General features: G+C 40.7%; 1 protein-coding gene across 4 annotated transcripts in view; it reads left to right on the top strand.

Annotated features, from left to right (window-relative positions):
* The window catches only part of DPP6 (dipeptidyl peptidase like 6), an 823,115-nt gene that overhangs the window by 547,797 nt on the left and 249,703 nt on the right, over positions 1-25,615 (top strand). For all 4 annotated transcript variants that reach the window (XM_077849559.1, XM_077849557.1, XM_077849556.1 and 1 more), the window contains exons 4-5: positions 2,843-2,937; positions 22,341-22,415. In XM_077849559.1, the coding sequence (XP_077705685.1) occupies positions 2,843-2,937; positions 22,341-22,415 (170 nt within the window). The remainder of the gene's footprint in view (positions 1-2,842; positions 2,938-22,340; positions 22,416-25,615) is intronic.

Here is a 25,615-nt window from a genome sequence, read left to right as displayed (position 1 = left end):
AATATAATTATGCTTAATGAATTAACATGAGCATGTTTTTAGTGAATGAAAATCTCAGCAGGGAAATGAGAATCTCTGTAGAAAAATGGAAGTAGTAAAAAGAACAAAATGGCAAATCCTAAGCATAAGAACACAGATGCTGAAATGTAAAAAATGCACTGGATGGAGTCTGTAGTAAAATACTCGTGACAAAGAAAAGACATAGTGGCTTTCATGATAGATCAATAGAAATTATTCAGAGTGAACAGAGGAAAAAAAAACGATGCATAGAGCATCAAAGACTCTTAAATAATATCTAGTTTCTCAATATATGTGCAGTTGGGGTAACAGGAGAGTAGATAGATAAATAGGAAAAAATATTTGACAAATTAATGACTAAAGATTTTATGAAGACATGGATTTGCAGATACAAGATGCTTAACAAACATCACAGAATAAATACAAAGAAGCCCAATCAAAAGTGCATTGTAGTTGGACTGTTGGAAACCAAAGACCACAAATCAATCTTGAAAACGGAAAAAAAAAAATCCATAGGAAGAGGATGCAGGAAAATAACAATTCAATTAATAGCTGACTTCTCATTAGAAACCATGGTGACCAGAAGAAAATAGAACAAAATTTCAAAAGAAAAACATAAAAACTATCAACCTAGGAATCTGTATTATGAGAAAATATCCTTCAGAGCACTTGGGTGGCCCAGTCACTTAAGCATCTGACTCTTGACTTCAGCTCAGGTATTGATCTCTGGGTCATGAGTTCAAGACCCATGTTGGGCTCCATGCTGGGCATGGAGCCGACTTAAAAAAATTTTTTTTTAATTTTTTAAAAAAGAGAAAATATCCTTCAAAAAAGAAAGCTAATCGAAGACATTTTCAGGTAAAACCAAGTTCAAGGAATCAGTTGCCTGCAGATCCAGAAACCAGGTACTTAAAGGAAGTTCTCAAGAGGTAGAAAAGTGATACCTCATAAAAACTCAGATTCTTTATGATATATAAAAAGCATCAGAAAAAAATAAAAATAAAAAAAATAAAATAAAATAAAAAGCATCAGAAATGTCAAATATTTGGCAGATGCAAAAGGCATTGTTTTCTTTTTTGACTTTTTCTTCGTAATCTCTTTAGAAATGATGTACTGTTACAAACAATAATTATGACACCTGCTGGAATATGTAAAGTATCTTGATGGAATACACATAACAATGATAACAACACGGGACTGGGAATGGACTGAAACCTTGATAGATTTCTGCATTTCATGAGAAGTGGTACATTATGAACTCATTGTAGACTGAAAAGTTGAGTATATATTCTAATCCCTAGGACAAACACTAAAAGAAACCCAAAGAAATACAGCTAAAATAGGAAAATTCAAATTCTGAAAAATACCCAACAATAAAATGAAAGCCAGAAATAAGAAGTGGAGGAGATGAGTGGAAACAAACCACACACACACACACACACACACACACACACACACACACACACACACTAGACTAGATGCAGCCATATAAATAATCTCATTAAATGTGCATGTGGAACATTTACGAGGATAGACTGTATTATGCACCACAAAAACATATTAATGTGTTTTAAAAGACTGAAATCATGTACAGAGTATTCTTTGATCCAGTGAATTTAAATTAGAAAATCTATAAAAATAAGAGGGCCAGAATAACTTTATACACTTGCAAATTGAACAACATGTTTCTAAATAATCACTGGGCCAAGCAGACATTGTGAGAGAAATTAGAAATAATTTGAACTGAATAATAATGTAACTCAGGATATCAAAATTTGTGAGATGTAGCCAACGCCATCCATAGAGGGAAATTTTTAGCTTTGCTGGTTTTATTAGAAAGGACAGGAAATCAAGCCAACGGTGTATGCTTCCACCTTATGCTGGAAAAAGAAGAGAGAATTAAAACCAAAGCAAGTAGCAGAACAGAATGAAAAAAAGAATGGGATCCTATGAAATTAGAATAAAGAGTAGAAATGATATAATTTCATTTGAATTAATGCAGTCTGCACGGTGTTGTTCATTCAGCAGCTGATTCCTGTGTGAGATGCCCTGAGCATCACACTGGCTCCTTATTACCTTCACTCAGAAAGACAGTGTTTCTCCTCCCTGTTGTGGCTCCTGCCTCTCCACCAGCCATCCCGTCCTTCAGAAAATCTACTTTTTCATTCACGGTAGGCACACACACGCCTTGGTGCCTGCGGATGTACCTCTACAACCATGCTGATCTCAAGTGTAGGTGTTTTATTATAAATTTCCCGAGGGGATATTTGAAATCTCGGTTGGTTATACTGAGGAGGGGTGTATGGATTCGAGGATATGCGTGACCCAGACACGGCCAGCTCCTCCAGGTGTAGCAGGGAAGGGTGTGGACTTACCTGGACTTCTCGCAGGATGCAGGTGCAGGTGTGAGCATGAGTGCAGGTACGGCTTTCACCCAAGCTCCAGATACGGGAGATTGCTCCCCTCCCTGCCAAATATTGCCTCTGCCTTTTGATAGCCAGTTTCTTGATCTGCTCTGTTTTGTCCACCCAGTGGTGTGTTCTGCTCAAGAAAGCTCAAGAATGTCCAAAAGACCTTATGGGCGTGTGCACTAGTGCTTTATATGTCAGCGTGTAGAGGAGGAGAAAAGACTCAGAAAGAAGCCTTACGTGAGGTTACGTGGAGAGTAACTGAATATACTTTCCCAGATTAAAAGGATCCTTTGGTGCAACATGGAATCTATTTTTGTTAGAACTAGTTGGTTCCTTTGGTGAAGGTGTCCATCAGAGAAGCCTACCGAGTTCCTTAATGTTTCGTGTTTCTTTTTTTATTTCCTCTCTTGCAGATAAAGAATTCATCTATAGAGAGCAGAAAGGAAGTGTGATACTGCGGAATGTTGAAACAAATACTTCTACAGTGTTAATAGAAGGCAAAAAAATTGTAAGTACTCTCTCTAATGACCAGGATAATTTCAGTTTTCCCTCCTGCAAGTCAATAAAGCAGAAAATGACTTTAGGTTTCAACTTTTAGTAGAGCCAAGCAGAAGCAATCAACTTGTAATACTACAGCCTGAGCAACTAAAGATAATGTGGAATTGAAACCACGCTAATTTAATAAGATGAAAGCAGTTTCTTTCAGCGTGTGGGACATTTCTCAGCAGGTGTTGGAAACAAGCGTTGCATACCATATATAATCGGAAGAGAAAGTCCTAGGGCTTTAGACATTCACAGAACAATAGCAGTAATGCACAGAGAATACTTCAGGAGGACTTGCTCAATCTCATTTTTTAAAAAATTCACCTCCACACGCACAGGGAATATTAATTTAGACACTGACTTTGCTTGCTCTGATGACATTAAGGGATGTTTATGCTTTAAAATGAGTACTGAGTTGATATGAATGCCACTGCTCTGGAATCTGGGAAAAACCTTGGTGTCCCAGAGATTAAAGTAACATTAAGATTTGGAGTTGATGTTAACAGCTGAAGATATTTATTAAAAACATTCTCTGAAGTTATGTGCCAAGAATTAATTTGAGGAGAATTAACTTTTCTTCTTTTGCAGTATGTTTATGCTCATCGTTATAAAGAATAAACACCCAGCGTTATAACAGGAGTGCTTTGCTTTCTTGTCCAATACACACAGACTCTGAATCAGAACAATCATCACACGCCTCTCGTGTGAATCAGAGACATGGGAGTTCTGGTATCCTAGAACCCAGGCAGTAGAGGAAACCACAGAAAAGATTAGTCAGTCCCCTGGTTTTACAGATAAGAGTCCAGAGTTCAGAGCTGGTGAGTGAGCTTTCCAGGGTCCCACAACCAGTTGGTGACCTCATCCCCTGGCCTGTGGAAATGCCACTCTACCTCCTTCCCCTCCTCAAGAACATTTAACTTCCTAAATATTTTCATTTTATTTATTTTTGGTGTAAGCATACTTTTTCCTTTTAAAAAACCAACTTATCATGGTTTAGTATTGAATGGATCGTCCATTTACCTAGACCGCTTGCTGGTATAAGGGCAGCCTAGCAAGGTTGCATCATGGTGTAGTTCCCAAAATGATAGCTTTATCGAATTCAATAGTATTCTGCAAAGTAAGACCCCCCCCCAAAAAAAAATGAATGTGCATGCACGTTTGTATTAAAAACTCATCTTTGGTAGAATTACTCCCCTAAGAAAATCTCATTCAACCCGCTTAAAAATACTGAAATTGCAGAAATGGTTTTGTAATATTAATCGAGTGGAGAAAATGATCAGACCATTGCTGAGGGTAAGTGCATTTTAATGTCAGCATGTTATCCCTACCTCTGTGAGGATGTCAGGTTAGTCAATGCCCGGCGCCCTGCATGCAGCTGCACTCAGCAACAAAATACAAGAATAGGAACTGTCTTCTCCTTCTCAAATCAATAGCTTGTGACAGATCATGTATTTCAACTGAGGTTGTTTTAGCCAAATAATAAGCTGACTTCAGAAAGCACCTTAGGTAAGAAAAAGGGAAGAGCTCCTCTGAAAATTGGTGGGCTGACTCCACACAGTGCAATCTTTTTCTCCTTAAGATGTCATTATTCACTCATCTTACAAACATTTATGGAGCACCAAATGCACGCAGCCCGACTGGTATTATTCTGGATGGTGCCTAGCTTATTTTTGTCTCCAAGCAGCATTTAAATGCACCTGTCAACAAACCTCACAAGAAGGAGGAAGAAGGAAGTTGGTCAGGAGCCCATCACCCAGGGAAGCATCATCCAGGATGTAGGAGTCCCGTATTTAGGTTCTGATGAGCCAGTCATTTAAAATTCTTGCACTTTGGGAACCTGAGTGGCTCAGTGGTTGAGCACCTGCCTTCGGCTTAGCTCATGATCCCAGGGTCCTGGGATCGAGTCCCGCATTGGGCTCCCTACAAGGAGCCTGCCTCTCCCTCTGCCTGTGTCTCTGCCTCTCTCTCTCTCTGTGTCTCTCATGAATAAATAAATAAAACCTTTTAAATAAATAAATAATAAAATAAAATAGTTGCGCTGCAGTTGCGCCATCTCCAAGTTAAAGCCAGGGTTACTTCCGGCAGCCTAGAACACAGGTCTAAGTGAGATACACCGTGGACCATCCTCCCCCTTTGTGTTGTTTTCTTGAGCAAGTATTGGAAAAGGAAGCAGGATGCTGTGAGGAGTGAGTGTGCATGATTGAGGGCAGCATCGAGCGGGCGTGGAGCTGTGGCTCTTGGGCGTTCTGTCCTCTTGCCTTTCCAATGGCTAACCAGGTGGTCTCTTCTTATTTGAAACCCAGAAGCTTGGAGATTGTTTACGTGATAAAACCAACTGGTTTTTGAGGTTGGTCTGTAAAAGTTCTGGAACTGGTGGAGAAATGGAAACGGAGCTGGTAGTCAGCAGGATTTGGAAATATTCCATGCGACCTTGACCTCTAACCTTGCTCCTTTCCTTCCCAGTCACACACCCTCACACACAAGGTCACATTGTCCAGGCCCGTTCTCCTGCACCTTCCCCTCAGGCCTCGGCTCGTGTGACTGGCCATTTCCCGGGATGGGTCCGTGGAAGGGAAGGCAAACTGACCCGTGGAAGGTTTTATGTCCGGCCAGCAGAAAGCCTTTTAAAAGAATTGGTGATTATAGATCGGCATTCAGCGCTTGGCTGTAACCACGGGGTCTGCCCCAGTCCCACCCCCCATTGTTGGTGGGAACTGCACTTTGTTCAGTAGCAACAGGACATCAGGCCAGTTGTATAAGCCCTGGGCACCTCCGTGGAGCAGTATAACGTCACATGCTGGAACGTGGACATGAGTCACACGTGGTTCCAGAGGGTAAGGCTGGACCGGAGAGCCTGGTGGCTCAGGCGCAGGGCTCCAACAAGATGAGTGCATCACCGAGTCAGCAGTACCAGGGGTAGACTCTGCACCCCCTGATTTTTTAAATTCCTTCTCTGTAGGCATTCAGGCTAGGGCTGCTCCCCAGACAGGGTCCTCAAAGCTTCCCGCTGGTAATAGGAATGATAGCAAGGGGCACTCTCTCAGGTTTTCAAAACTTAAGAAATCAAACCTAAACCAACTTTCACTTGAATCATATATTTTATATCCCAGGAATTCCAGGACGTTATATTTTGCTCTTATTTTAAAAATAATTTAAATGCCTAATGATGTATTTTATTTTTATGCTCCTATAAGACTCTTCTGTTAACAAATCAACAAATTATAAAAAGGTCTCTGTTTTGTTATGTATTCCTTTTTTTTCCCCTGAGAAATAAAATACTATAAATGTCTCTTGGCTCAAACTGAGTCTTTGGATATTTGGACAATGGCTGCCTGGTTCCTGAGAAACCTTATGAATCTTTTCTCTACTGAGGAGAACACTGACTTCTTTTTTTCCTTCCTTCTCTTCCTCTGTTGTCTATCTGTCCATCTATCTATCCGTCCATCTATTCACCTGTCTGTCCATTTACTTATCTATCCATCTGTCCATTAGTCCATCTGCTTATCCATATACCCATCTATCCATCCATCTATCTGTCCATGTATCCACCATCCATGCATCCATCCATCCATTCATCCATCCATTCATCCATCCACCCATCTCTCTCTCTATCTCAATCTCTTTCTTTACAGTAAAGTGCACTTAAAATGGACTTAATACACCTTGCTTGCTTCAATGGATTTCTTGGGGGTCTATAATTCTTATGGAGACTTAGCACCATCTCTCCAGTTCTTCTAGAACATAATAGCAAAAATTTTTCAGAAGGTGCTTAGCTTCTTCTTGAGAATTGGATATTTAAAACTGGAACAATCATTGGAGAGTATGTCACTCAAATTCTCCTTTTCTCTGATGAAGAAACTAAGATGGTCCACACACAGAACTCTGCTCTGACCTCTACCTGTTGTGCTGTAGATCTCACACACCAGCTCAGAGTAATTCTCTATATTGACCTATGACCTTCACACTTACCCACAGTTCATCCTTCTTAATTTTTTTTTGTTTGTTTAGGGGTGAGTGGCAGAGGGAGAGGGTGAGAGGGAGAATCTTTAAGCAGATTCATCACTGAGTGCAGAGCCCAACATGGGGCTTGATCTCATGACCCTGAGATCATGACCTGAGCCAAAATCAAGAGTCAGATACTCAACCAACTGAGCCACCCCACCCAGCCACCCCACCTCAGTCCTTGCTATTGATAATACCAGTGGTTAGGTTGATACAGTCATTTTGTATCACTTACATTCTTCTGGGTGTTTGGAAAGCAACTTGGCAATCCATTCAAGATTAGTAAAAATATTTATGCATTTCTGCTTATTCCAGGGAATTTTTCATAAGTAAAGAATCTAAAAAGTGAAAATATTTGAAGCTAGAGAAATAATTAAATACAAGTAGATGAAATATGTAGACATGAAGAGGATAGTTATGAAGATGATAAAATATGTATGACATTACCTTAAACACAGAAAAATGCAATATTATACTTACACTTCAATTAGCGACTGTCAGCATCATCTCTGTGTGTTGAAAAGGCTAGAAAGTGCCCACTGCGCTGTGCAAATAACTCATCTTGTTGGATGAAGAAAACTTTGTATATTATTTTTCTTGGTGATGATTTCCATAACTGCTGTTTCAACATACTTTATTCGATAATTTTAATCAGATTTTTAAAAATTCAGCATCATGTTTCAAAGAGATTAGACATCCTCCAACAATGAATACATAAGAACTGTGGACAGTTCCCGGAAGTACTTGGAAGGGAAAACATGAGAATAAAGAAAGCATCCTGTTGCTCTGCTTCTGTCAGGTTTTCTTACTTTTTATGTCTTTACTTGTTTAATTACTAATCTACTCATTTTAATTACTTATTTAAATTACTAAATTAACATTTAAATAAAAAGTCTTTTTGTTTCTTTAATTTATGCTCCCCTTTGAATTTATATAATCATTAGACTGTGGAATTTGAATTTTTATCTGTCTCTAAAAATTAATGAATTCTGACTCCTCACAGAGAGGGACATAATTACAAGTATTATTAGACCCATTGCAGAATCAAGAGGAATAATGGGTTCCTTGTGCTGCAGAGCAACTCCAGCCATTTGTTTGAGATCAGAACTGGAGACCACTTTTTTCCTTTTTTCCCTCATCCAGTGTGCTTGGCTTTCACAATTATTAGTTTTCATTCTGTTTCATTTAATTTCCATCAAGGGCTTCATGTGCCTGTGGTCTCACGATTGGAGGAGGAAGAAGCCCACCTGCCTGGGCTTCTCCTGTCTACCCTCTGCAGAGCCCTGCTCGGGCTCAGGCTGTCATAGGTGGGCTCCTGTAGGTGTACTCCCACACAGGTGGGCTCCTGCAGGTGGGTTCCCACAGAGGGGCTCCTGCAGGTGCACATGTGCCCCAGGTGGGAGGGAGCCTTAGCCACTGCCTTGTGGACCCACCCCCTCCTTCACTTGCCGTCATCCTCCTGCTCTGGATGACACGGGCCCCCCCAGAAGACCAGCAGCTGGACAGGAGCAGGCCAGCATAGCCAGCGTGCATTTCCAACCCAAGGCTCAGTGCACTTCGCACCTAAATACAAACCAGGAAGGGGAAATAGCCTTGTTTTTGTCTACAGTTGAAAAGACAAAACCTGGCACCCCGAAAGCCCACTGAATTGTTTTGTTTGCCCCACGGAGTGGTTTCTTACAAACTAGAAATCCGGGTTTCTGGCTTCTCTTGATAAATAGGACTATCTGGCAGCAGCGGGCTTCATTTTCCCACAGACAGCAAAATTTGGCTGGTGGAACAGGGTAGCAGCTGTCCATCCCCCACAGTGGCTACACTCGGTGACTATGAGCCAGATTGGCCTCTGGGTTGCGAAGCCTCTTAGTCCGGGAACAAAGCGATGGCACAGAGTCGCCGTCTTTTGCGTGAACATTGTGAAAAGCTGTGGCGCACACTTTGTCTCTTCTGTCTTTTATCCATGTCCGTGGGGTTCTGCTCATCCTCTGCCCTCTACACCTTTTCTCTCTTTCCCCCCTTGTGTCACAGATGCTCTTTCTATTCGTTCCTCTTTTCTTTCTTTTCCCTCTTCCTCTTCTTTTTTTCTATTTCTCTCATTAAAAGAACAGGAAACAAACTATGTTTTATTTATTTTGATTGCCATTTTTATTTCCTAGGCTATTCTGTTTTTAATTTTTAAAGTAGGTGAAGAGAATATTTTATACCTCTGTCTTTCAAAGAACTGAAAAGAAAGAAAGTAGCAGCATAATTTTCTGGCCCTGTACCTGCTAAGCTATGCAGGTTGAGGGCAGTCTGATGTAGCTTCTGAAACATCTGTACTGTGGCATTTACATTAAACAGGGGTGTCCTCTGAGCAAGGCCCTGGGCTAGAAGAGGTGGGTGGGTGGAGACAAGGATTAATGAAATACTTTCACTCTTGGGGACCTTTCCACCCAGATCTAAAAGAAGCAAGCATTTGCATGACATCTGTTCTGCAGTTGAGGCTGAGCATGCAGGGAGCAGCAGGTGAGAAGGAAAGCAGAGCCTTGATGTCAGCAGCAGATAGGGGGCTCCGAGAGGGAGAGGGACGTTCAGCAGCCCCTGAAAGGCGAATATGAGTTGCAGACATGTGGGAAGTAGCATCCTTGCTCGGCAGTGAACAGGCTGAGCAGTGAAAGCCTCATGCACAGTCAGGGTGTCAGGTCAGCCATCCCGGGTGCAGGTGGCCTGGGAGCAGCTGAAAGGCCGAGGTGTGGGGGCCCAGGAGAAAACAGGGAGCAGGCCATCCAGCCCCTTACTCAGTGGTTCAGTCTTTACTCTGCAGGAAACAGGAAGGTATGGGATTTTTGAGGACAGGCCTGTGTGCACTAAGAAAACAGCTAGATCGACATAAAGGGGATTCGGAGGAGAGAAAGACTGCAGGCAAGGAGCCCTGGGGACTGCCGCCAGCCCTAATGAAGCGGAACAAGGTCCAGGTGAAGGCAGTGACTAGGAGCACAGGAGGGATGACTGGAAGTCCCATCACGGAAACATAATTGCCGAGTCCAGGCTACATTTTGTGTGCGGGCCCATGAGGTTGCAGCAATAGCTGTGCTGTCTGGGGCGTGGGCACGGATCGCACTTACCACCACCCCAGTCAGGGGGCATGGAATGCTTGCTTCTTTTAGATCTGGGTGGCTTCTTTTAGATCCTGAGCTACTTCCAGGAAGAGGATGCTGCAAGGTGCACACAGGGTGCATTAAATAATAAGAGATATCTGAGTGCCTACGATGTAAACACTACCCACATCTTATTTAATTTAAATCCTGTGAGCTGCAGTTACTTTATTCTTCCTCCTTTACAGATGAACAAAAAAACGGGTTTATATGTAACTTTTTCTGAGTCACAGAACCGGTAGCTGAGACTCCAGGACTGAACTCTGCTTTGTGTAATTCCAACCTACCTCATTTCTAGGTCGTGTAGGGGGTCTGGCTCTGGCCCTCCTTCCTGCAGGTGTGCAGATGGGCCTGCCAACAGCCTGGGAGCCAGAAGGGTGCTGCAGCCTCGGGTCTGTGGTTCCTACCCAGGGATGCGAGCACACCGCTGCGTGGCCTGTAGGCCACTGCACAGCGCCCCCAAATCAAGCTAATACATGAAAAATCCTGAGTCAGGCGAGCCTAACGCAGGACCTGCTGGTGCCCCCAAGTAGAATGACCAGTGCTCAAGGTGAGAGACTTCTCAGTGGCAGGTCAGCTCTGCTCTGTTGTACCTGCATTTTCAGGCTTCCTCTGGCTCTCACCACCAGTGTGGGAACTCTACCTGCCTCCTCCCATCTGACCCCAAAGTCAATGATGTTTAGGTACATTCCAGGCCAGGATGTGGACTGTGGCTGCCTTCCCTGCCAGGACTGGTAGGCCCACAGGCACCCCCCTTCCCTGTGGGCTGGGGAGGGTGCTTTCCAACCCCCACCTAGCTGAGCTCCCGGCGGTGGCATGCAGTGTCCTCGTGACTCATTTAATCTTCTCAACGTCTGGCTTTGGTTTTATCATTACTAATCTTGTTTATTTTGTTCTTGTTTTCCTTTATGAAGAGATTTTCACAAAACAGCCTGTGGATATATTTATGCTTCCCGCACTCTTCATTTCCTTTCCATTACGTGGTAATTTGGAGCATTCTATCATTCTGTATCTCTTTCTTTCACTAATGGCCACCTTTCCTTCCCTGCATTTATAATCATGTAAATATTTTTCTCTTACATGAAAACAAGACACCAGCTTTTTAGATAAGTGTTTCACCGGCAACATGCCTACCATCTAACATGTACGGGGTTGTCGTGTACATAGACTGATATTTTTCAAAGTCGGGATAATGTTATTTTTTTAAAATATTTTATTTATTTGCTCATGAGACAGAGAGAGAGAGAGGCAGAAACACAGGCAGAGGGATAAGCAGACCCCATGCAGGGAGGCCGACACGGGACCCGACCCCAGGACCCCAGGACCCCAGGACCACACCCCAGGCCAAAGGCAGGCCAAACCACTGAGCTACCCAGGAATCCCCCTGGGATAATGTTATTAAAAATTGTGTCCATGATTATGACTCAATAGCCCCAAATTATGCAAAATGTAAATCACACACTAGCCTCACCGGCGAGTGTAGGCACGAACATTGTATTTGCAGTATTGGCGGATAGAGTTCACTCGTGTATCAGAATTGTAATATGCCCTGTATCATGTACTCTGACAACAGCATTTAAATATCAAGAAATGAATCAATGAAACCCATTACAACTACAAAATAACAGAAAAATCCTTATGATTATATCGCAAGATGCTGGTAAAGCTTATCAGCAACTTCTAATAAAATTTCTGGGTAAGGTGAGAGTGAAAAACAGCTTAAATATGATAAAAACCATTTACCATAAGCCAACAAACAGCGAGACCCATTCTCAATGGCAAACAGTAAAACCATTTCAATTATAGTCAGGCCAGAGTACTTGCCATCACTATTCATATTTAATGTGTTCTTGGAGATGGCAGGAAATGCAGTACACAAGCAAAGGAAGAGATGGGAAGAGGAGCTAGAAAATGGGAAAAAAATGTCTCTCTTTTCCTGGTAACATGATTCTATCCCTAGGAAATCTAAAAGATATTAGTTTAAATAAACTGCAATTAATAAGAAAAAAATTCCCATATGGCTGTATACAAGAAATATGTAAATAAATCGGTAGCACTCTTTTCATGAACCTAAATACCTAAAAGTGTGACTAGTCCCTTCACAATATGAACAAAACTAGGGAGTCCTATAATAAATCTAAGGACAGCATAAGACTGCAAGGAAACTATAAAATCTTATTGAAGAGTTGAAAAAATTTAAAGATATAAGGTAATTTAGATAAGAAGACTATTAAATATATTAATTATCTTAAAATTGATATCAGACTTTAACACAATCCTAATTAGGATGATGGAAGAAATTTAATGTTAAACATTTGATAAAATACCTTAATTGCCATTTACAAGAGTAAACACCTGAATGTAGCCGTGAAAACTTTTAAATGTATGGCAATCTGTACTCCTTTGCCTGATACAAAAACACGTAATAAAGAATTGCAGTCAGCTCAGTAATAGTAACGGCTAACACTTTTGAGTACTTGTGATGCATCAGGCATTGGAATGACTTTATTGAATTTTCACATCAACCATGGGGCACAGATGTTATCTCCATTTTTTTTACAGAGGCACAGAGAAGGTGAGAAACTTTTTGAATTTCACATAGTAAGTGGTGTAAGCAGCATACAAATCCCAGGCTTTTTGAATCCATGATACAAGCCCCAAACCCTCCACGTTTGTCTGGGAATATTATGGATAGAAGTGCAAGACTACAGAATTCAGATGTACGTTCTAGTGTCAGTGAGGATTTGATACATGAAAAATGTGAAAAATGCTGGGGGATTGATGGCATTATTAGAAAACAGTGCCAGCACACCTACCGCTATCTACACGGAGATAATGTCAGATTTCACAAATATATGAAATTAAATTCTAGTTGGAGTAAAAGTTTAACGTTAAAAAAAAACCTCATTGCTTGGTTTAGCACAACAGAGATAAATTTTCCAAAATATGAATTCCAGAAGCTGTAAAAGAAAAAAAAAGAGCCTTATTTAATTTTCATGTAAATGTCTTAAATTGTAAAAATTAAAAGGAAAAATCAATAGACAAATAGTAGATGATATTTGCAGTCCAGAGAACAAATGAAAGGCTAATATCTACAAACTACAGAGAGTTCTTCCAAATTGATCAGGAAATGACAAATAATCTGATAGAAAATGGACAGAAATATTGTAGGAGTCAACCTCAGGCAAACCTGAAACCATGGCTTCCTTTGCTTCAGAGATTTATCCTGATACAAATAGTCTTGGAGCAGATATTCAGGAATATGCTAGGTGGTTTTGCATCCATTACCTGCACCTGGTGAAATGGTGGACCTACAGCCTCTAATTTCTGCCGTCATTGGTGGCTTTGGGACTGGGATGGTCAGAAGTGCATGAAACAATTCTCACGAATGACAAGGAGCATAACCTTCTCAAAAGAGCATAACCAGACCCTCACTGTCTCACATTTTATCACTAACAACTGACTCTGTCAAAGAAGGTGACCCGTACTGATTTCTAAGTGTAGAAAGTCACACTCTTTTCTTATTTCTCTTGGTATCTTTATGTAAGAAACATCATGGCCACTACTATAACAACAGGGATTATATGTAGATATATCCATTCATTTATTCAGCAAACATTCATGAAGCATCTGGTATATGCCCATCCCTGTTAGGCCCTAAGGATACAGATCTGACCAAACAAATTACATTTCTCTTCTTGACATTTGGTCCTGACTATGAGAATTTAAGATGATCAGAACTATCCTCCAAAAACAAACAACTATAAAACAGGACAAAGTAGGAGGGAAACAACAATTTTCATACCATAGGCAGTTCATAGTTGTGATCCCCAAGAGAAAGAAAGCAAATTAAATGAGCCCAGCTGTCACCTGAGAATTCTGCATAAAAGTTATTGCTAGACTTCAAGAGGAGGAAAAACTCAAGCCTTCTGTCTTGCTGAGTCAAGAAGACAGACCAGAGTTTGGGGCATGGGTAACATAATGGCTAAGAAGGGAAAGGTAACTAGAGAATGCTCAAAAAATCTGCATAGGGTTCCCTTTGAGACTTGGATTGATTATTTACCCTTATATATAAAGAGCAAAACACCACAAGTTAGGACAAAATAAAACTTCAAGTGAAGAGCAATTATAGGACCCCATAAAGTGAAAAGTTCCCAGAGCTCATGCACTGCCAGGAATCATTTCAGTTTCTCCAAGCCATAAGACATTAAGACCCTGAAGAGCAATCCCTTAGGAAGAAGAGTCAGTTAGCCCTAAAATGATGGCTACCTCTAGAACAACCTTCATAACATCTTAAAAATAGGGGTGCCTGACTAGTTCAGTCAGTTAAGCAGCTACCTTTGGCTCCAGTGATGATTCCAGGGTTCTGGGATTGAGTCCCTCATCAGGCTCCCTGCTCAGTGGGGAGTCTGCTTCTCCTTCTCCCTCTGCCCCTCCCCACTGATTGGGCTCGCTCTTGCTTGCTTTTTCTCTCTCTCTCAAATAAAATCTTTAAAAAATAAAAATAAAACATCTTAAAAATAAACTTTGAGAGAATGATGTTAATCCACATGTAATTAACTGCCTGTCATAAAAAGTCCAGCATTCTTCGAAGAAACATGAAAAATCCAAGACTCTATAAGAGAAAATTCAAAATATCTCGTGTTCATTTTTTTTAAATTACTATCTAAACAAAGAAGCAGGGAAATGTGACTTATAATAATGAGAAAAATTAGTCAAAAGAAGCAGACCCACAAATATTAGAGATAATAGAATTAGAAAAACATATTAAAACTGTGATAAATGTGTTCCAGATGCTCAAGGATATAAAGAAAACCATGAGCATGAGGATAAGAAAAATTAAAGTCTATAAAACACCCAAATAAAATTTCTAGAGATTAAAATCAAATTTAAAATTAAAAAAACCTAGATTAATGACAGACTGGACACTCCAGGGAAGCCAAGGGGGAAACCCTGAACTTTAACTGAGACAATAAAACGTCTCTGAAGTGGGGATGCCTGGGTGGCCCAGTGGTTGAGCATCTGCCTTCGGCTCAGATCGTGATCCCTGGTCTGGGATCCAGTCCTACATCAGGCTCCCTGAAGGGAGCCTGCTTCTCCCTCTGCCTGTGTCTCTGCCTCACATGAATAAATAAAATCTTAAAAAAAAGGAAAGAAGAAAGAAAGAAAGAAAGAAAGAAAGAAAGAAAGAAAGAAAGAAAGAAAGAAAGAAAGAAAGAAAGAAAGAAAAAGAAAGAAGAAAAGAAAGTCTCTGAAATGAAGAACTGATAGGGAAAAAGTACTTACACAAAACTTGTCCCACACCTCTGTGACTTGTTAAACAACACAAAATGAGCTAATTATAGCTGTTATTAAGGCCTTAGAAAGAGAAGGCAAAACAGACTTTTGAAGAAATAATGACTAAACTTTTTATATATTTTTTAAGATTTTGTTTATTTATTCATGAAAGACAGAGAGAGGCAGAAACACAGGCAGAGGGAGAAACAGGCTCCCTTTGGGGAGCCTGATGTGGGACTCGATCTCAGAACCCCGGGATCACGCCCTGAGCCCAAGGCAGATGCTCAACCACTGAGCCACCCAGGTGCCCCATGACTGAACCTTTAAAATTTTAATACAAGAACTCAAAAAATCTCAAGCAAAATAAACATAAATAAAACCACACCAAAGCATATGATGATTGCATTACTAAAAACTAGTGAAAGGAGAACATTTTCATGGCAGCCAAGAACAGAGACATATTACATACAGAAAAACAACAGTAACAGCTCTTGCCCTATGAGACATTTTGCAAGTCAGAAGACAGTGGAGTGGCACCTTTAAAGCCCTGGGAGAAAAATAAAACTGTTGATGTAGAATTCTACATGCAAGAAAATGTCTTTCAAAACTAAAGATAAACTGGAGAAAAAATCTGAGAGCATTCATTGGCCACACACTAGCACCATGAGAAACTGAAAAGAAGTTCTTTGTACCAAGAAAGATTATGCCAGCTGAAAATTTGGATCTACATAATGGAATGAGGAATGCCAGGAATGGTCAACATGTAGCTAAGCTTTTGGTGAAAACTTAAAAAGAAAATGAATTAACTAATCCTGAAAAATATGTCTCTTTATAAAAGGGTCCATTAAATGTGAAAATGTCCAGCTCCTTTAAATGTAATAAACTTATGTAAGACTTCTAATTCTTTTCTCCAGTGCTACACATTGACTAAAAGACATAAACATATACACATAAAATCTTTGGGACATGTTAGAATTTTCTTGGCCAGGACCCACAGGCACAGAAATCTGATAGAATATGGGGTGGGAGGTCACTACTGCATGAAGGACAGGTTTCCTATATCATCATGTCCATAAGCTCCCCTTATTACTCCTAGAGGATTCAAAGGTTAGTTTTAAAAATCAAGACCCATTATAAGCCTTCTATGATATATACTTTCAATATAAAGACATGGGTTAAAATTACATGATTGTAGAAAGATAGTCTATCCAAACACTAACCAAAGGAAAGATGGAATGGTTAATACCAAAGTAGACTACAGAATAGAATTTACTACAAGAAATAAAAAGAAATATTTCACAATGACAAAGGAGTCAGTTCTTTAAGAAAGCATAGGAATCTTGAAGGTGTGGGCAGCCCCCGTGGCGCAGCGGTTTAGCACCGCCTGCAGCCCGGGGTGTGATCCTGGAGACCTGGGATCAAGTCCCACGTCGGGCTCCCTGCATGGAGCCTGCTTCTCCCTCTGCCTGTGTCTCTGCCTCTCAGTCTCTCTCTCTGAATAAATAAATAAAAATCTTAAAAGAAAAAAAAAAGGAATCTTGAAGGTGTATGCAACTTAGCAATAGAGATATAAGATGTAAAGCAAAAATTTGGTTGGACCAAAACCAATGGACACATCCACAATTAAAGTACCAATGGACACATCAACAATTAAAGTAGGAGATTCCAACAATCCTCTCTGAGTACTTGATAGAACATGTAGAAAAAAAGACTGGTGCAGATACTGAAGTCTTGAAAACACTGGAAACCAAGTGACCTAACTGACATTTGGAGATTACACCACTCACCAACAGCAAAGAACACATCCATTCTCCGTGTACGTGGAATATTCACCAAAACTGATAAAAGTCTTGGCCATTAAACAATTCTCAACATATCTCAAGCGCTAAAAACTGTACAAAGGGTAGTCTCTAACAAATACATAATTAAACTAGAAATCAGAAAAATATCTGGAATGTAGCCTGATGAATAAAAATTAAACAACCTGCTTTTGAGTGACAAATCAGCCAAAGAAGAAAGCAAGTAGAAATTAGATAATATTTTGAAGTGAAGGAAAATTAGGATGTATAATATCAAAATTTAAGGTGTATGGGTAGGCAGCACTTACAGGGAAATTTATAACTTTAAGTGTTCATAGTATTAGATTTAGGCTTACACCTTGAAAAACTAGAAGGAAAAGAGAAACCTAACATAATCACCCAGAAGAAAGGCAATAAAAAAAATTAATTGCATGGAAAAGAAAAAAATAGAAAAAAAAAACAAAAATAAACGCAAAACTGGTTTTTGGAATAGATCAATAAGATTGATTAAGAACAAAGATAAAGGACAAAAACCAGTAGTAGGAACAGAGGAAGGTCCATCCATACAGGTATGGAAAGCATAATGGAAAGTATTTGTAATGGCCTTATATTGATCAATAAATTTGACAATGAAATGAAAATAAATGAAATAAGTCTTTGAAAGATGCAAATTATCACAGTTCACTAAAAATGAAATAGATAATCTCAGTAATCCTATATCCATATAAAAATTGAATTAATAGACAGAAAGCTCCGCATGTAGAAAAACTCAAGGTGTAAATGGCTTCTTCCCTGATGAATTCTACCAAACTTATAAGAAAATCGTTATATTGGTTCTGCATAAACTTACGAAACTAACAGAAGAGGAGGAAGTACTTCCCAAGTTATTTATTAGGCTAGCACTGCCCCAAAATAACCTAACGAGGTTATTTCCAGAAAAGAATACCACAGACCAATTTCCCTAATGAACACAGGCAGAAAAATCCTCAACAAAATAGCAAATCCAGTCCAGCAATACATAAAAAGCTAATACATCATGGCCAAATAGAGTTTATCCAAGGAATGCAAGTTTGCTTCAACATCTGAACATCAAACAATGTAATTTACTGTTTCGAAAGCCTTAAAAAAAAAAAAAAGCAAAACAACATAATCATCTCAGTAAATGCAGAAAAGAGCATTTGAGATTATTCAACACTCATTAGAAAACTCAACATCCATTATGAAAATTCTGAGCAAACTGAAAATAGGAACATCTTCACTCAATAACAGACATCTACAAAACACCTGCTACTAATCACCGAATAGTGAGGAGTGAATGCCTTCTCCCTAAGATGGGGACAAAGGCAAGGTGTCCACCCTGGTGTCTTCTGTGCATGGTCGTTGCAGTTCTCTAGGGTGGATGAGGTTATAAAAAGGAGCAAAACACATCTAGTTAGGAAGGGAAAAAAAAAAAAACCTCTTTTGCTGCAGAAAATTTGATTATATAGAAAATTCTAAAGAATCTATCAAAAAAAATTGCTAGAACAATTAATGAAGTTTAGCAGGGTTGCAGAACATAAGGTCGGAGTCCCAAAATCAATTCTATTTCTATATGTTAGCAATGGACAATTGGATATTGAGACATGTATATTTTCTATGCTTTATATATACAAAATATCAGTAATACCAAATACTTAGGAATACATTTAACGAAATATGGGCAAGAACGGTACACTGGAAACTACAAAGCATAACTGAGAGAAATTAAAGATTTCAAAGCCCTCTTTTGGGGCACCTGGGTGGCGAGGTTATTTCCAGAAATAACCAGAGCGTTTCCAGAAATTTCCAGAGCGTCTGCCTTTGGCTCAGGTCGTGATCCTGGGTTCCTAGGATTGAGTCCCACATCAGGCTTCCCGCAGGGAGCCTGCTACTCCTTCTGCATCTCTCTGTGTGTGTCTCATGAATAAATAAAATCTTTTTTTAAAAAACCCTCATTTCAGGGAGCTTACATTCCAGTGAAGGGGACAGGCTCTAAATAGGATAAATAAGTTAAATGTACATTATTGTAATAATGATTAAGTCTAGGAAAATAAGGGACGAGGGTTATGAAACATCAGAGGCAGCCTGTTGAGATTTCTAGACCTCATAGCCACTGAAGAGAGGCAAGGCCTCACTTAGGAAGCTTTCAAGAAGAAAGCTGACAGGCGACAATCTAGAGTATTGCAGGCAGGAGTGAGACCATCGCAAGGACCACAAGGGCCGCACGTGCCCGGCTTGCTCTGGGAAGGTGTGGACAGCAATGTGGCTGGGGTAAAGGGGGCCAAGGAGCCATACTTGGAGATGGGGGCCAGGCAGTAGGCCCACTGCTCAGTAAGGACTTTGACTTTCAGTCCACGTGAGATGGAAGCTGCAGGGGGTGAGTCGGGGCTGGGTGATGGTTCCTGTATTGCAAAGATGATCCTGACCCCTGGAGCTAGAGTGGACTGCAGGGGCCCAAGTCAGAGCCTGGGACACAGCTCGAAGGTTACTGCAGTGGCCCAAGAAGTAGGAGCTTAGACCTGGGGGATGATGGAGGGGTGGGGAACAACTGTTCCGAATGGACTTTGATGGAAGACCTGCTCAGCTAGATGCGAGGTGTGTGAGACAGAAAAGAAAAGAAAGGAGAGCTAGGAGCTTGGCCTGAGCGGCTGAGTGGATGGGGTTGCCGTGTCTGAAATGAGGAAGACTGTACCGGGGCTGGACAGAGAGGGGATGGGATGTGAGGGGCTCTGTTTTATCCACTTTACATTGACATGACCACCTGACATTCAAGTGGAGACACCAGGGAGGTGGTGGGACATACCTATCTGAAGCTCAGGGTCAAGTCTGGTCAGGTTCAGGGGGTCTCGGACATGTGATGATTGAAATCCTCAGCAGGTACCCAGTTTTCATAGCCATGAGGCTGGGTGGTCACATAGGATGTGATTTCTGATCGAAAATCAGAGAAACCCCAGTTATTAATGTTGGTTGCTCTGACATTCAGAGGAAAGAAGGGAGCCAGAGAAAGTGCATGAAGAGAAACATTGAGGAGGTACAAGAAAGCCAGGCATGCATCCTGGAAGCCAAGTGGAGACGGGGTTTTGGGGAGGAGAAAGTGGTCAGGTGTGCCAAGAGGAGAGCTAAGAAATCATGGCATTAAGCACATTAGTGTCTGGTAACCTTGAGAAGAGGAGTTTGGGTTGAGTGGGGATGAGAACGTGGTGGGACTGAACTTCAGAAAAAGTAGGAGAGAAGTCAGAGCATAGCGCGTACCTTCAAGGAGATATGGATGGACAGTTTTTTAGAGATAAAATCCACATTGCCAAACACATACCCCGTGAGGATCAAATGTGCCCGGAGCAGGGGGGTATGAGCTGAGCTCCCGGTGAGGCAGCACCGCACGTGCAGAGGGTCAAGCTGAAGAATATAGAGCAGTGCTTCCTGCTGCCAGAGCAGGGAGAAAGGCTGCACTCACTCATCAGTAGTGAGGCTGTTAATTCCAAAAACGTTTTTGAAAAGCAATTTGGCAATATCTATTTGCATTAAAAAAAAAACTTGTAAATCATCAACCCACCCTTAGATATCTGTCCTTTAAAAAGTTTTTTAAAACCTCACACACACCAGTCAAGAGACACGGGGAAGGATTTTTATTACAACATTGCATATCGTGACCACCCTGGAAACGCATGACAGCCGCTCCTTACCACTGCGCGGCTTCTGTGTCTGCGGGCTCGCCAGTGTGCTAAAAATGCGTTTGTGATGTCCAGACTCACACTCATGGTGCTTGTGCCGTCATTCCCAGACGTGTGTATAACGGCAAAAACATCTGAGTTCCAGATCTCGTGCTGCGAACAAGTGTTTTTTAGCAGGCGTGGCCTATGGAGTGCTGTGTTTTCCACATTTTTGTGCTTTTTCTTGGAGAGTATGCTGTTTGGAATGACCTGCCAAGGATAATGCCGAAATGCAAGAAGCCTGTGAGTGCCTTATGGAGAAAACCTGTGTTAGAGGAGCTCCGTTCAGACGCAAGTGATGTCTCGCTGTCCCTGCGAGTTCAGTGTCGATGAATCAACAGCATATATTCAATAAGATGTCTTTAAACCGAAACACACATGAGACAGGGTTATGTACGGATTCGTTGACAAGAGTATTGTGACCAGAGCCTCGCCAAAACCTGGCCCTGCATTTCCCCTCGGAACAGTTTGCTTTGGTGTTCTCTAACTCAGAGTTTGTGGAGACTTTCCAGAACTTTCCAGTAGCTGCCATGAATACCAAAAATCTTCTGTGACTGCCTTTTAGTAAGAACTGAGTGCGTAAATCAAGGTATAGCCACACCATAGAGTACTTTGCAAGCTCTAAAGTCCAAGCAATCCAGGCTAAAGCAATTGTTGCACGGAGGAGAGATGTGTGTGATGTGGTGTCACTTTTCACCGTGCTTACCATCTGTGTGTTTGCACGTAGTCGTATGATCGTGGGTAGAGGTGGCCCACACCAGGCTGACAGGGCTCTTCCAAGTGGGTGTGGGGGTCTGCACCACAGGGTGAATGCAGGCAAGAAGGTGAGGGAAATGAAAGGAAACTGCATTGTTGATGATACCATTTCTGTCAAATTGCCTGTGTGCCGTGAAGAAACATGAAGGAAGAACCATGGTTAGTCCTCTGCACACTGGCCAGTTTGTGGGTCAGTATCATCGTAGATGGTGAAAAGGCACCTGCAAAGTACTGTGTAGAGTGTGATGTTCTTTGGGAACCAGTCTGTTTCGTGTACGTTTCTGAGTGTGTACAAATGAGCAAGGGAACGTGTGTTTAAAGATACAGAGAGGAGGGGGTCTTGCAGGGAAGAGATTACTGGTTTTCATCTTTTCTTCCATTGATTTGTCTTTATAGATACAGTGAGTATTGCTTTGCTGTAACATAAAAAAATGAATAAAGTGTGAAAAAGTATCAACCTACTATATTATTATTATTATTATTATTATTATTATTATATTATTATTCAGCAAAGAAAGGCTACTGCCATCATTTAATATACTTTAGGGCATTCACCGCACACAAATTTCATAGCAGATTTTGAAAACGGCACCAGAAAGTACAGATTCACCACAAAAGTCTGAGCTATGTCATTTCTACATAACACTGTAAAATTCTTGTTTTTTTTTCTTTTAGGAATCATTAAGAGCCATCCGATACGAAATCTCACCAGATAAGGAGTATGCTCTGTTTTCATACAACGTGGAGCCAGTGAGTACCACTCTTTTCTGCCTATATATTAAAAAAAACAAAAAAACGTTTCTCTCTTTTGAGACCTTAGTAAAGTATTTCCCCTTGAACCATCATTCTTAGTGATCTTGGAATCCTGAAAAAAGGCCGGGGGCGGGGGGGGGGGGGGGGGAGGCCTGAGTTAGTGTCTTTTTATGCCATACTGCCACCTAGGAGAGAAAATAGGTATAAAAATCCCTTTGGCAGAAAAAAATATATATATCTCCTTTTCTGGGCAATTTCATAGGATTTTCCTGAGGGAGAGGGTGAGAAGTTGTCTTTTTATAAAGATTTATCTTACTCTTTTGTGCAATCATTTTTCTTCCCATTTTCTCAATCATACCATAAATTTTATCCTGAGAACAAAAAGCAACTGCCAGGTTCTCCCTAAACTAAAATAAAATGTTAATTATCTCCTAGCCATTGTAGTATTCTAGAGAAGACTTAAAATATCACTTTCATTATATAAATCCCTGTTTTTTAGCACTTCCTCTATGAGTCTCCCATAAAACTGCACCAGGATTTTCCATAAAATCTTACCCTGGGCTTTAGCAGCAGCCTACAACTACCTTTTTGTGTGTGTGTGTGTGTGTGTGTCTTTTTATTTTTTAACATGCTCATATTTTAAAATTCATCTTGGCTCTTTAATTTTAAATGAGCTAGAAGGTGAAATTTATTTGTATGAGTGAAGCAGATGTTCAGCTTACAAGAGATTAGCAACTTTAGAAATGTGCATTTGTAGAACTTTCTTCTCTGGCAGGTAAAAGATAGAGTTGCACTCCCATTCCAGTTCTTCTGAGACCATTCTGTCCAGAGTTCTGTGATGCTTCTCTGAGCTTTGCATTGTCAGTGCAGCTTGAATGGCTTCTTGGTGGGTTTGAGAGGTTCTTGCCCGGGCAGGAGGAGGGCAAGCTTCTTGAGTTATACTCCACAGGAGCAGCTGGAAGACTGGTTTACGTGGAAATCTAAGTCCAATCCTAGAATTTTCAGAATTTCTTCTAAGAGTTACTTAACTACCGGATGATTTACTAGAGATTTCCTGTTTTTTTCCTTGAAATGTAGATCTTTAAAAACAAACAAACAAAAAAAAACCCTCTTTTCACTTTTCCATTTTCTCATTTTTTTTAATGCCCATCACATAAAAGTTTTCATTTTCCCCACTCACATCCTGTAGAGCAGCTGGTCATCTTTATCTGTTGGTTTGGAGATGGTTAGTGAGGTGGAAAAAAAAGGCAACCTTTAGCCTTGGGATTCTGTATGTTCTATACTCACCCCTACACTCACCTCTTTAAGCTTCAAGCACATGGATATATGATGGACACAGATCACACAGTACTTCAGATTCTTGCATGGAAGCTACCAAAAATATAATCTCTACACTTGAATAAGAGAAAAACTTAGTAGATGCTTGAAGGATTTTCATAGGGATGGGGTAATGGCGTTGTCCTGGGTTTCTCCAGGAGACACAGCCAACACCCAAGTGAGAAAAGCTTTGAAAGGGATGCCTGGATGGCTCAGTGGTTGAGTGTCTGCCTTTGGCCCAGGGAGTGATCCCAGAAACCCCGGATTGTGTCCCACATGGCTGTGTCTGCCTGTGTGTGTGTGTGTGTCTCTCTCTCTCTCTCTGTCTCTCTCTCTGTCTCTCTCTCTGTCTCTCATGAATAAATAAAATCTTTAAAAAGAAAAAGAAAAACATTGAAAGACAGATATCAGGTCATCTTACTAGAGCATTGTTTGACAATGGGAGCATCCCTATGATGAAATGGATTACCTTTATGTGGTACGGAGCTTCCTGCTGCTAGAAGCCTTCAGAACAAAATTGTATATTTGATCTCCCAAATCTTACCAAAGGAATCTTTGTTCTCCCAAATCTTCCTGCTTCTAGAAGCCTTACAGAACAGAGTTTTGAATTCGTTCTCCCAAATCTCTGCTCAATGGGAGCACGTGGGCTCATCCATGATTCTGTGGTTCTGCGTGTGGTAGAACTCGCCACCGCTTTTCTTTGAATTTCCTCTGCTCCTTCTGAAAGAGTGTCCTGGGCTCCATTTCCAAGTGATGACTGTTTTGGTAAAGAGTGCTTTGCTAAACATGAGTCTTCTCCATGTAGAACACTGGCGATAAACAGGAACCTTGAGAGAGCCCTCTCTCACTACGCAGCCTCTGTTCGCCTCTGGAGTAGGATTGTGTTGTTTGTTTTCTCAACTGAAGGAAAATGTAAGAAATTTAGAGTGGATTTAGTGAACCACAAAAATAATGCAAGTATTGAAAATGTGTGCTATGTAAAAAATCTGTAGAATTGGATACTTTATCTTATTTAAGATTTTATTTATTTATTCATGAGGAACAGAGAGACAGACAGACAGACAGACAGAAGGCAGAGGGAGAAGCAAGCTCCATGCAGGAAACCTGATGCAGGGGACTCGATCTCGGTACTCCAGGATCACGCCCTGAGCCAAAGGCAGGCAAGCTTAAATGCTGAGCCACCCAGGAGTCCCTAGAATTGGATACCTTAAGCTTGAATCAAAGGCGTAACACCACCACCCCCCTTGTCAAGTAGTGAGCAGTCCCTGTACGTACGACTGAGCAAGTGTTGTGTTCTGCAGGAAACATTAGTCCTCTGCAGGAGACTTGGAGTTAGGTGTTAGGAGTAAGTTCCTCGTGAGTAAACTGAGATGCAGATATTTTTTTAGAAAAGAGGGTGGGTTGCAAGGGAAGGATCTAGGTCTGTAATACTGCAGTATATTAGTGTATTAGTGTTAGTATAATTATCCCTGGAGATATATATATATATATGAATATAGTTTCCATATTCAAATACATCTAACAACTCTAGCTAAAATTAAATAAGTTTCTTTACTGCAGGATGTTTTGAAACTTATATATTCTTGAGAGGGTTATACAGCATTTCACAAATGGGTTTTACAACATGTGATTCCTACCTAGTGGTAAGGAAACTAGAATTCTGTCTTTGGATCCGTGTTTATCACATTCTTATCTGTGTGCTTCAGTGGCAGCCAGGATACTTTCTTTCTAGGAACTAACTCACCTTTTCTTTGAAAAGATAATCATAAAAATTATTTCTATAGGACATACAGAGTTAATTCCAATTACCAGGCATCTCTCATGTGATAGAACAAATGTATCATTGGCAATAAAATTTCAGTATATTGGGTTACAGCTCC

Source organism: Canis aureus, chromosome 15 (assembly GCF_053574225.1).
Source record: "Canis aureus isolate CA01 chromosome 15, VMU_Caureus_v.1.0, whole genome shotgun sequence".
Classification (NCBI taxonomy): domain Eukaryota; kingdom Metazoa; phylum Chordata; class Mammalia; order Carnivora; family Canidae; genus Canis; species Canis aureus.
The sequence above is the reverse complement of the archived record's forward strand: the minus strand, read 5'-3'. Positions and strand labels throughout refer to the sequence as shown.